General features: G+C 43.9%; 1 protein-coding gene across 12 annotated transcripts in view; it reads right to left on the bottom strand.

Annotated features, from left to right (window-relative positions):
* The window catches only part of FRMD4B (FERM domain containing 4B), a 388,656-nt gene that overhangs the window by 188,437 nt on the left and 187,328 nt on the right, over positions 1-12,891 (bottom strand). For 2 of the 12 annotated variants that reach the window (XM_081528404.1, XM_081528402.1), the window contains exon 1: positions 3,641-4,089. The exons of 8 other annotated variants lie outside the window; for them this stretch is intronic. In XM_081528404.1, coding sequence (XP_081384530.1) covers positions 3,641-3,802 — 162 coding nt within the window. In that variant the 5' untranslated portion in view covers positions 3,803-4,089. Of the gene's footprint in view, positions 1-3,640; positions 4,101-12,891 lie in introns of those variants that run through there. 2 more of the 12 variants (XM_081528403.1, XM_081528388.1) reach the window with 2 other exon arrangements.

Genomic DNA, 12,891 nt, shown 5'->3' with positions numbered 1-12,891 from the left:
CTAGTATCTTTATTATTCATGGTTTCTGGCAAATTAAGTCTCTAGCCTCTCCAATATCTAGAAGTGGAGGAAGTGTTCAATTCCAAAGAAATTATGCCTTCCTGGCTGTGCTGGCCAGGCAATGATGTGGTTGCCAAGTTCCTTATGAATAGGTAGAGATCTTATTTCACTTATAGTATATGAATAAACAAAACACCCCCCGGGGACTGCCAGGTATTTCGTGTAATGGATATCTCCTGCCCCACCCTCACTCTCCAGAGTGACTGAACCCTCCATTTTCTTACAAACAAGACTAGTGAGACTACAAGCAAGCAAACCGACACTTAAAAAAAAAAAAAAATGGGTTCAATAAGACATGTAACCCGGTGGTGCTTCCAGTTCACATGCCAGAAACATGAGCAGTCCAATGGAGCATCCCCCTATGTGTTTCAGAATTTATAATCCTGGGACAGCAATACAAGTATTCTAACGATGGGCCTCCTACCCCCATAACTTGAATAAATTACTGTCACAAGATACAAATATATTAGTGCATCAGTGTTTGTGCTTATCTTGAAAAATAATCATTTTATCTAGAGAGCTCTAGATGTGAGATTCTGGTCATGCAGGTACTGTGGCCACTGACTGCATCCTTCCCCCACTGTCTGGTAGCTTTGTCATCTGGCTGGGGCCAACGTCACTCTTGGCTTCAGAAATGGTGCAGCAACCCCAGTGGCCTAAGCCAACTGATGAAATTTAGGGTTTCTCAACCTTCTTCTTCATTATCACTTCCTTAAGGAGCCTTTGAAGATATTTATGTTGTTCGCTAGTCATCTCACCCCCCAAATTCCACAAGTAGACTGTATATCTGTTTATGTATTGTATGTATATCTATGCTTTATACACAAAGACTAAGTTTTTTTTTTTTTTTTTTTTTTTTTTTAGCCTCTCTCTCATCCCTAGAAAATGATTTTGGCCTGTTGGGGGCCATATCATTCCCTTTGAGAATGCAGGAATTATGTTCCCATTCCCTGTGCCAATCAGTGCACATCAGTAGAGGGGACAACAGACCCTAAACTGAATCGTCATAGTGCAAATTGGGAAATTATTTTTTGATAGTTGGTGCCTTTGAGCAATCCTCTTTCTTTCTAAATGGGTTGATATGTGGACCTAAGTCCTGGAACTACTTTGGCTATCTGCTATCATGAGGAGGAAACCAACTAACATACAGCCATTGCATGAACAAGATAAGGCTGAAAGAATCATGGAGGACAACGAGAGTGCCCTGATCAAGCCATACCTGAAGCTTATCCTACTGCTAGATTTTTCAGTTGTGTCAAAAGTCTCTACTGTTTATTCTGCAGGTTACTTTGAGTTCATTTTCCAATTGCATTAAAAATAGCCCAACTGGTAGAGCAGATAACATTTACTGAATATGTCCTAAAAACTCTCAGCACTGTCAATTAATTCTTGTATCAACCTCTATGGTTTGTACTATTATATTTCCCATTTTATAAACAATGAAACTGAAGAATAGTAAAACTAAATAACTTACTCATGTCCATACATAGGTGGAGGCAGGATTTGCTCCTTTGTCTATTTAACTTGGAGTAAAAGGTATTAACCAGTCTATTTTATTGCCACTCAGTTCTATAGAATTTATATTCCTTGTTCAAATTTGAAAGACATTAAAGGAAATTTCTTTGCTAACAACTATGTTGTACAATTTAAAAATCTATAGTTCTCTCAAGTTTTAAAATATTTTGACATTATTTCCAAAGACATGAACTTTGACTACTTAAGACTCAATGCTTGTAAAACAGCATCGCGGACTCAATAGACATGAATTTGAACAAACTCTGGGAGACAGTGAAGGACAGGGAAGCCTAGTGTGCTGCAATCTATGGGGTTGCAAAGAGTCAGACACGACAGAGCAACTGAATAGCAACAAAGATGGTCATCATTATTTTAGGTGTTTCTCCTTATCATTATGAGAGGGTACTGTCTCTGTCACAATCCATTTTATAGAAGAGAAAACCTACAGTTTAGTAGGTTCAAGTTACAGTTCTGCTTAAAAATAATTACTGATCAACCTTATAAAGAAGTGTGGGGTCTCAGGCTTCTGAAACCGTCATTTTTGAATGGCTCACTACCGGGAGAAGAGGTAAGCTGTGAGATGCTGGGGTCTTTGGGAAAGGCGCACAAGGGTTGCATGGTTAACCACAGTACGTGTGCTCTCCTTTTGAAACTTTCTCACATGTTAAAAAGTGAAAACATAACTGTATCAGGGTCACTTCTCCTACAGACCAAACTGAACAATGATTTCCCCAAAGAGAAAAAGGCTGAGAGGCAGACACACTTCTGACTCCAAAGAGCCAGGTGATCTGTGTCATGTGACCAGATGGGCTGTCTCCACAGCTCCATAATCCTCTCAAACCTCCACACGCTGCCCTGGTTCTCAACCTGGCTTCTGGAGTCTTTCAAAATGCAAGACATCTCAGGCACGTTATCCAAAGCAGAAGTTGGGAAAGCACAAAGTACGACCTTTCTCACATTTTAACAAGGATGCCGTGGATGTCTGGGACGACAAGGCCACGCCGGTTCTTTAGACGCCCACAGTTTGATCCCAGGTGCTGGCCTTTCTCATTTTGCCTGACTGATGGAAGAAAATGGCTTATCAACACTAGCAGCTTGATCAGATATGGGACTCAATACAAAGAGATATGAATTAGAGCCACATTGAGAACATGGTCAGAGTAGGGAGAATCCAGGATCTGCAACAAAGCTGATTCTACATCTCAGGAAAGAAAACGTAATGCTATACTTTAAACTCCAGGTAGAAGCTTCCTAAATGCAATGCCGATTAAAAAAAAACAAAACACCTCAATGATATTAACAGCCAAAGCACAGGACTTCTAAATCCACAAAGGACTATTTTTAAACAATGAAGGGAAGCTACAGCCCCAGAAAGACTGAACAAAGTTGCAGCATTTTTTGCCTGCCGGACAGGACCTAGAAGAGAAATAAAGAGGCTGTGTGGCAGGGAGTAAATCCAAACGTTAGCATTCCAACGCTCAGCCAGGCCACCACTCCCCTCCCTAGCCCGACATCCTCCTGCAAAGTGTTCACAATTTGCTGTCCTTCCTTCCAAAAGCCAGCAGACACAGAATCAGCTTTTCCTGGCTCTGCCTTGCAAGCTGGGGCTGCCTGATGGAAAGGCAAAATCAAGGGGAAGAGTGTGAATCCATAAACTGGTGTGAAATCCTTGCTCCCTGAAATGCCTACCTTCACCCCCAATGAAATGAGAAGGAAGGAATCATGTGAATGTCAAAGTTGCTCCCTGAAGAGGCTCTGCTGCAAAGCTACAGCTTTCTGAGCTAAGTGCCCTGCCGGAACACCATCACTCTGTAACAGATGTCTGCAAAGGCAAGGGTAATTCACTGAGGGTGCCCCTTACACACTGGGGAAAACCCACAAGCTTCGTCAGCCAGCAGTTACCTACAGCGGCTGAGCTTTTGACCCAAGAGTCGAGCAGTCGGCTAGGAGTTGAAAAAGAAAGGGGTGGAGGGAGAGGGACAATAAAATCATACAGGTGGAACCGGTTTCCAACGAGCCCCAGGCATCCTGCTAGGGCCCTCGGGCGCCGCGCGACACGGCTCACCTGGTACACTTCCCGCAGCCCGCACCACGTCCGCAGCACCTGATGGCACGCCCGCAGCCGCTCCGTGTACCATCTCCGCAGCGTGGACACGGTCAAGTTCCACACGAAGCGGCTGCCGCTGAACAGCAGGTCCTCCACTCCGCACATGAACACTGAAGCCATGCCTTCTCCTTCCCTCTGAACCCGGGGGTGCCCGGCGGGCTCACGCAGCTGCAGCCCAGCGAGCCCGATCGCAGCGGCCCGGCCGCCTGGGCTCCGGACGCCGGCTTCTGCGGGCCGCCGTGGGTCAAGCCTTCCCCCAAACTGGTCTTTCACGGTGCGTCCCGGCCAGGCTCGGGCGGCATGCCCCGGGATTGGGCGCCTGCCAGCCAACGGCTGCTGCGGGCACACAGAAGCCCAGTGTCCACCCCGCCCGCTTGCTGGCAGCGCCGAGCGAGCTGCGCTAAGCTCTGCCAGGCGAGCCCTCGGTGCTCCTGGGGCGCGGGAAGCCCGGACCAGCGAGGACTCCCCCTGGCGCTCCCGGAGTGCGCTGGGCAGCTGGGGGAGTGGAGCGACTCTTTGCAAGCAAACAGGAGAGCTGCATCTCAGCGCACTGGGCTCGCACGTCCTGCACACACCACACACACGCGCGTACACACACCAGTCCCAATCTCCGAATCCGCTTTGGGGACCACCTTACTTTACACTACAGGGTTTTTGCTTGGCATCTGTCTGCACTGATAAATATCTCCCAGCAGCCAGAGATGCAGGAGGGAAAAAAAAAAATCCTCTGAAGCATCCCTTTGGACCCCACTCCCGGGGGAACAGCCCTGAACGTTTCCTTGGTTGTGCTGTAGCCACAAGGTGAAGATACCAGTCTCAGAGCAACAGTGTGCTCCTGATTGCAGAAACTGCCTTTGCTCCTAACTCGAGGAGTCTCAGAGGAAATAACCTGCCTATTGCCAGCCAGAGAGCAGGATCCCTCGACCCTGGCATTGTGCTAATTCCAATGCAGCAGTCAGCTCATGAGAAACACAAAGACCATTCTTGGTCTCTAGCAAATAGTTCTTTGCTGGGAAATTGAAGCACACAAGAGAATCCTTGGTTTGGTTCTGGAAAATTCAGCTTCTGCACAGGTGTAGCAGCCACTGCTAGAACAAACCTGCACAGGCAGATAGTTTATTTTCCACTCATAAGTAAAAAAAACTGTTCCACCACTCCTGAAGTCACCAGATAATGAATGTTTTCTTTTTTTTTTTTTTAATTTCTCCCCCCAGGAAATTGATAGTCCCAAAGGCATTAGGAAAAAGGAGCCCGAGGAGTCCCACATACCACTAGTCTCTGTTTTCCTCTGAAATATGTGCAGATTTCAATCGCAAACAATAGTATAACATTGCTCACAGCAACAGGACTGCAGCAAATTTCAGGGTGGTGGTTTTTCCTGAAACCATCCTTAGGACAATAGTCTGTATTTTACTGGTGTTTCACACCTGGGGTGTTACCTTTGCTATTAAGTGGCAGAAAGGTAAAGGTGCCAAAGCCTTTCTCCTGAACTAGTTCAGAAGGCTTCAGAACAGACTATCGACAAGTCAAATCAGCCTTATTTCAGGTTTCAAATGTGCCTTGGGAATCTTAATTCAGGCGAAACTCAACCAGTCAAAAGAACACAATAAATTCATTCTCAAAGTGCCTGGTTTTCAACGTGATCATAATCGGGGGACTTTTTAAGGATGTTTCTTTTCTTACTTTTTACTTTGTGTTATTACTAATAAAATTGCCTAAGTTTTTGTTGAAATAGTTAAGAGGACATTTGCCCTGATGCAAGATTTGCAAACCTCTCTTCACAGTAAATCTGCTCTATGTGTTCCTTAGCATTAGCACTTTGATGATATTTTCCAAGATAACGGTCACAGTGTTTACACAGAAAATACTAGGTCCCACTGAGTCAAAAGACAATGAACAGAGTATAGTCTGAAAATGAAATGTCCTCCTTCTAATGGAAAACTACTGAACTTCAAAATGGGCCTATGAGTATGAGTGGATGATGGTGGTACGTTTTTATTTTTTTTAACAATGCGGTGTGACTGTTTTCTCGGAAATGGGCAGCCAAGGGAATACCAGAATAAAACCTACAACAGGTCAATTATCTCCGTCTCATGACACCATGCTCTCAGAAGAGATGCTCTAGATATACCGTGGCAATTATCTACTTGTGCATTGGCCTAATGTCAGTGGTCAATTCCAACCTCAGTGATTTGCATTCAAGGTTTTCAAAGTCAGTGCTTACACTATTTTCTAGAAAATGGGGGTGTGGTCGTACAGGGGTTCTCAAAGTGCAGTCCCTGAACTGGAAGCATCACCTGGGAACTAGATGCAAGTTCTTGGGCCCCCTCCAGAATCAGGGTGTGGTCAGGGAATACTGAGGTCTCGCTTGGCCTCTGGGGGATTCTGACTTTCACTGAAGATGGACAAGCACTATTGCAAGGCATGGTAGTTAGGAACTAAGTCTTCAAAGAGACCTAAATCCCTGCTCCTGAAGACCTGTGGCACCCCACACAACCTCCTTAAAGTCACAAAGCCTCAGTGTCCTCATCTATAAAACAGGGATAAAATTGGAATCTACTACATACCATTTTCGAAAAGAGTAAGTAAAATAAACTGGGTTTCCCTGGAGGCGCTGTGGTAAAGAACATGCGTGCCAAAGCAAGAGACGTACGTTCGATCCCTGGGTCAGGAAGATCCCCTGGAAAAGAGAATGGCAACCTACTCCAGTATTCTTGCTGGGAAATCCCATGGTCAGAGGAGCCTAGTGGGCTACAGTCCATGGGGTCACCAAGTGATAGATGTGACTTAGTGACTGAGCATGCACACAGATGAAATATGCTATGACTGGCAAAAAATAAGCGCCCAAAGAAAAAAACATGATCACCACCACCAAAATTAGGAATTGTTTCATTTTTTGGTACTTAGATAAAATGAAAAGAAAGTGAAAGCTGTTCAGTCATGTCCAACTCTTTGTGACCCCATGGACTATATACAGTCCACGGAATTCTCTAGGCCAGAATACTGGAGTGGGTAGCCTTTCCCTTCTCCAGGGATCTTCCCAACCCAGGGATCGAATCCAGGTTTCCGCATCACAGGCAGATTCTCTACTAGCTTGAGCCACAAGGGAAGCCCAAGAACACTGGAGTGGGTAGCCTACCCCTTCCCCAGCGGATCTTCCCGCCCCAGGAATCGAACCAGGGTCTCCTGCATTGCAGGCAGATTCTTTACCAACTGAGCTATCTGGGAAGCCCCTTAGATAAAACAGGTTTAAAAAAATTTCTCTACTGATGATCTACATCTGGTTTCCTATATCTTTCCACGTGTTGGAGGTTAAAGTTGGCAGTGACTTGGTTTTGGGGGGAGCTGGTCTTTAACTTCCAACTTCCCTCAAAAGCTCTTTGAAGCTGGATCTTCCCCATCACACAGCCAACCTTTCCTGGGGACCTGGAAAAGCAGTAGATACTCCAAGCTGGACGCAAGAGAAGAAAAGACATTTTGTACCCACCAATATAAACATGGATGCTGCTTCTTATCTAGCTTTCTTCTTCTGCAGAAGAAGTTCAAAGCTCTAGGTAAAGACCACTTTGAAAGGGAATGAACAGTAAGTGCTTCACATGAGGGGCTGACAGTGGGTGGCAACTGAACCCAGGTGTGGAGCAGGAGAGAAAAGAATGATCCAAGTGTGGCATCCTTCTGAAAATGGACGAGCCATGTGGGACAAACCAGCTCCCAGACACACACCCTTGAAGCTGGTCTAAAATTTCCTGGGCAAAGGGAGCTAAATCAAGCTGACTTCAAAATTATCTTGCTTTTTTTTTTTAATTTAAGAAGAGGATTTTTTCCCTCTCTCTAGCAAAAGAGTTCCTTGCAACACACTGTAATTTCCTGCAGCTCTCTCTGGAGGCTTAAAAAGATGCTTCAGGTGACAGCATGGTTCATACTCCTGGGAGCTCTGCTGCAGACGTAAAAGAGAAATTGTCATTATCCCCGAGGCTCCAGTAGGTTCTCCTTTGAGCAATCAGCAGGAAGAAGAGCACAGTGCCAGGAGGCCAGCACAAAATGCCAAGCCCTGTCTCTGGAACGAGATAAGCAGTTCTATCACAGCGGCTTCCAGAGGTCTCCTCTGCCTATCAAAGAGACAGAGTCCATTGCACGCTGGTGTATATTTTTAAACTTTCGTCTCTCCACAGCTGAAAAGCCAGTGTGGCTGAATTCTGACAGACCATGTCTGACACAGGGCTTGAGGGACATAAACACACGCTCTGGTTCAGTGGCTCTCAATTAGGGGCAATTTTGCAACCCTGCCTACAATGTCGGGAGGCATTTTGGGGAATGCTACCAGCCTCTAGTGGGTAGAGGTCAGAGATGCTGCTCAATATCCTACAATGCCCAGGGCAGCCCCCACAATAGACAGCTCTCCTGCCCAAAACATCAGTGATGTGGACACCGAGGAACCTTGGTCGAGTTCAACCCACACCCTGCTCTTCCTCCTCTCACAGGACTTGTTGGGGGAAACACTCTTCCCTCTTGCTGTTTTCTCCCAAAATGCAGAATGGAGATGCAACAATCACTCTATAAAGGTTTTCATACACTCACAAAGAGCTGTAATGTACTCAAAGCCCATTGAGAATGCCATTTCCTATCATTTTCACATAGCCCTTTAAAAAATATTTGTCATAAAAATGAGGTATAGTCATTTTAATCATAAGCTATTTATCCTTTGGCATTTTAATTTTTGGCCTTATCATTTCACTTAAATCGCAGGCTCCTTAGTAGCATTGAGGACTTTCTTTGGCACAGGACAAAAACAATCCTCCCTACATCGACCCCAAAGTGGAATGCTGATTCCTCCAGTGGGCCTTGAGTTGCTACAGAAGTCTCTCATCACACATACAAAGAGAAAACTGCCCTTCTTTCCCCTTTTCTCTGTTGGACTGTAAACTTTTTGAGGAGTCTCTACAGCTGAGTGGAGGTGGGTGGCTGAGTGGCCCTCCTTGTGCGGGAGTGTATCCACGCACTGGAAAATGTGTAGTGACCTTAGGCTCTGCTCACTACACACCAGTAGTGTGCCCAAACATGATGACATCAACAACAAAAAGCACCTCCACACACTTCCAACGACTCCAGGTGGGGTGGTAGCCACACCCATTCAGAAACCACTGCTGGAACCTGGGAAAGGGCCTTCTTCAGACTTGTTTCCCTGGTGGCTGGCACATAACAGGCAATCAATCAATGGTTATTGAATGGACAAATGAAAGACAATTTGTCTCAAGAGTGACTCTAGAAAGAAGTTCATCCATTCCCAAAATACACACTCTTGTTCATTAAAAAAAAATACGTACTGAGCTTGCACTACATGTCAGTCGGGGAACTGAGTGCTTAGAACGCACGAGGACAAAACAGACGATTTCTGTCTAACAGGGTCTTAGAGAAGGGTGAGAAAGGCAGACATCTGAACAAGTTATACAGAGGAAGCAGGCAGTGCCAAACAGTTACAATAGAGACACATGATGAAGGATGCTGGGGATGGAGGGAGGGCCAGGGAATGCCTCCCTGAGGATGTGTCGCTGCAGCGGAGAACTGGAGGCTGAGGAGGGGAGAGCTTGGTGACGAGGGAGGGGACACAAATAGCGGGCCAAGATGGAATGAGCTGTTAAAACAAGGGCTCTATGGCAAGAGGGGTCCCGGATTGGATGGATGGGAGGGGAAAGGGTTAGAGAGGTTGCTTGACAAGCAGAAGAGCAGGAAAGTCCAGCTGAGATGTGGCTGCAGAGTTCCAGAGGTGAGAGAAGAAAGGGCTTAGCCAGGATCATAGGAATGTCAACACAATGACGTCTACAGGTCCCCCAGATTGGGCCTTACCTACAGGGTGAGAGTTTGATGGGCCCAAGTGCCCTTTCCAACGCAAGCACCTCTTGTGGCCTGTGGGCAGGCTGTCCAACTGTGCAGAGGCAGGCTGCCCGGTCAGGGGGTCAGGACGCCCTCCCTCCTTCTACATCTCGCCCCAGGGAGGAGGGAGGAGGACACCAGTTCTGCTTCATTTCCACTTGAGCCCCCTGCCTCCTCTCCTGCTTTCTCTCCTTCCCTCGGGCTGAGAGAGCAAGGAGCATGCTTCAGTCTTGGCCGGAAGCAGGAGGAGGTGGATGGGAACAACACGCAGAGACCTGGAGGGGAGGGTACCAGCCATTATCACCATTGCCGAAGGCTGACCAGTAGGCTGGTTAAGTTCTGCAGCTGCCTTTAGGGCTCTGAACTGCTTTCTGGCACCGTAAAGGGCTAGAACCACTGCAAACTAAATATCCAGGGCCAAGGTATCTATCCAGATCTATATTTCTTTCTTTGGCAAACTCAATCCACTCATAGAAGGAAAAAAAAACTTTCTCAGCTTTCCTCAATAACCTCACCTGTTACTTTATTAAATCAAATTCTCCTTGCTCAAAGGGAAGAGGAGGTATGCTATTTTCACTGGATGAAAAAGTACAAAAAAAGAAGCAACACATTAGACCCTGCATTGTGTCCATTTTTCTCTAGTTAATCCACTAAACAGACACTGGAAGTTTGGCCAAGTCAAGTTTTAGAAGTCACTGCTGCAGATGGGAAAGCACTAGAGGGGATGAAGGTTTCAAGGAAGTCCACGTAGATCAGAGGGACAGGGTCGATCTTTTTTTCTGTTTTTTATAACTTTTTCTATTTATATATGTTTTAAGGACTTTCAAATGCTTTTTCTCTTTTTTTGCATTTTATTTTTAATTTTAAAAGAATTTTAATTTGTAAAAATTTTTATTGGGTTATAGTTGATTTACAGTGATCTGTTAGTCTCTGCTGTACAGCAAAATGGATCAATTGTACGTGCACACAAAGCCAGTCTTCTTAAGAATCGTTTCCCATACAGGTCATTACAGAGTACTGAGTAGAACTCCCTGTGCTATTAGTTATCTATTTTATATATAACAGCACATATATGGGCTGACCTTCTTCTTGAAAGAAGAAAAAATATCAATCTTGTGACTTACCTCCCACCCCCATAATTTGTCACCTTCTATTTACACTTAATTTACATGCATACCAATGACAAAAATAAAATAGAAATTAATTGGTCTATATAGCACCCTTTTCTAAATAAATAAAGGCAGCTCCCTACATAGCATCAGTTAATTCACACAATATTTCCCAAGGTCAAATGGAGAAAGATATTGCTGGCCCTATTTCATGGATAAAGAAACTGAGGCACAGAAAAGCTGGGTGATTTGCTGAAGATCTGTGGAGAAAGCATTTAACAGCATCTTCAATGGCACAGCTAATTTTTCAGTCGTACTTTAATTGAGAAATAAAAAGATTTTTTGTATTTACAAGTTATCATTTGTTTTGGCCTAATACTAAAATTTATAGGGTACTGAGGGCTTCCAGGACTTATTTATTATCCAGGAACTTAAAATGACAAAATGTTCACCTTTTGAGTTTACTCAATTTAAATAAGAATAAAACGATGAGGAGAAAAACAAAATCTGTAATGAAAAGTAACTGAATTTTTTATTTGAGGTAAGAGAATGGTTACCAAAAATCCAGTGATCTTCACTCCTATAAAATAAATGGTCTAAGAAAAACAAAAGAATAAATGAAAAATCTTGACTTTCCAAAGATTAACTGTACTACCTAAGTACAGACAATTGTAGTAAAATGAAAAACAGAAATCAGCCAAGATGAATGGCCTTAAATGTAGTAAAAACTCTCAAAGCCAGGTATATCTGGCTAGCAAACACATACGGGCAACAGGTTATAAAAACAGATCATTTTCCCATTATTACTAAAAACTACAGATTGGTTTGGCAGGATTATTGCAAAGAATTTCAACTATCTGGCCCTTAAGCAGTAAGAGCTAAATAAAAGCAAAGTCAAGCATCAAAAAAAAAAAAAAAAAGACATAAAAGTATTTCTTGTGCATTGCTATCCAAAGAAGTTGGTAATAGTGACATTGTTTTCAACTATAAAATGAATTGTGTACAAGAAGAGAAAGAGGCCAAAAGCAGTATGCTACACAGCTCAAGGATTATGAATATTTTATAAAGTTGAGACAGCAGTTGTGTATTCTTTAGACCAAGATTTCAGAGAACTCCAGGCAGTAAGTATTTGAGAGGAATGAAGAGATGAACTACATGATCTAGTCTTGAGTCAATAACAGAGGAAGAAAATAGGTTTTATTTCTCAAGTACCTAGCACAGAAGGAATTTAAGGTAGACCTCCTTACCCTAAAAAGATCCATTATTATGTTTCAGTCTGGTGGACTTATGGATAATTTTGGCTTATGCTTTATATGCTTATGTATTCTGGCAAATAGTGTTGGTCATCTATCCATTAGCCATTTACTCCCTTTTGAGAGACTATAATTTTGTGAGATGGAAGGATTTTCTGGGATGAAGTGACTGGTCTAAAAGAAGGCATGACACCCTGTTTAGGCAATATGATATAAAGCAAAGCTTTCTAAAGGATTCTAGAAAAGATTTCCCTCTTTGAAGAAATGGAACAACACAAGAATTTTTTCAGCACATTTCCTGATTCCTGCTTGGGATACTGTTGTATGAAGACACAGTGCTTTGAGCTATAACAGTTATCTTGTGACCAAGAGGATGTATTAACAGCAAAGATAGTAGAAAAGTGGGTGGAAAAAGCCCAGGTCCTTGATGACACTGCTTAGATATCAGACAAACTCAGGAGCAGCCTATTTTCAGATGACTTGTAATGAGATGTAAACAGTGAATGATCTTATATAGCTCAAGTTGCTTTTAGCTGGGTGTTTTGTTACTTTCCGACCAGTAACGCTGAAGAAGCTGAAGTTGAACGGTTCTATGATGACCTAGAACCGTTTAGAACTAACACCCAAAAAAGATGTCCTTTTCATTATAGGGGACTGGAATGCAAAAGTAGGAAGTCAGGAAACACCTGGAGTAAAAGGCAAATTTGGCCTTGGAGTACAGAATGAAGCAGGGCAAAGGCTAACAGAGTTTTGCCAAGGGAACGCACTGGTCACAGGAAACACCCTCTTCCAACAACACAAGAGAAGACTTTACACATGGACATCACCAGATGGTCAACATTGAAATCAGACTGATTATATTCTTTGCAGCCAAAGATGGAGAAGCTCTATACAGTCAGCAAAAACAAGACCGGGAGCGGACCGTGGCTCAGATCATGAACTCCTTGTTGCCAAATTCAGACTTAAATTGAAGAAA

Source organism: Giraffa tippelskirchi, chromosome 9, assembly GCF_054371585.1.
Source record: "Giraffa tippelskirchi isolate mGirTip1 chromosome 9, T2T-mGirTip1v1.2.pri, whole genome shotgun sequence".
Taxonomy (NCBI): domain Eukaryota; kingdom Metazoa; phylum Chordata; class Mammalia; order Artiodactyla; family Giraffidae; genus Giraffa; species Giraffa tippelskirchi.
The sequence above is the reverse complement of the archived record's forward strand: the minus strand, read 5'-3'. Positions and strand labels throughout refer to the sequence as shown.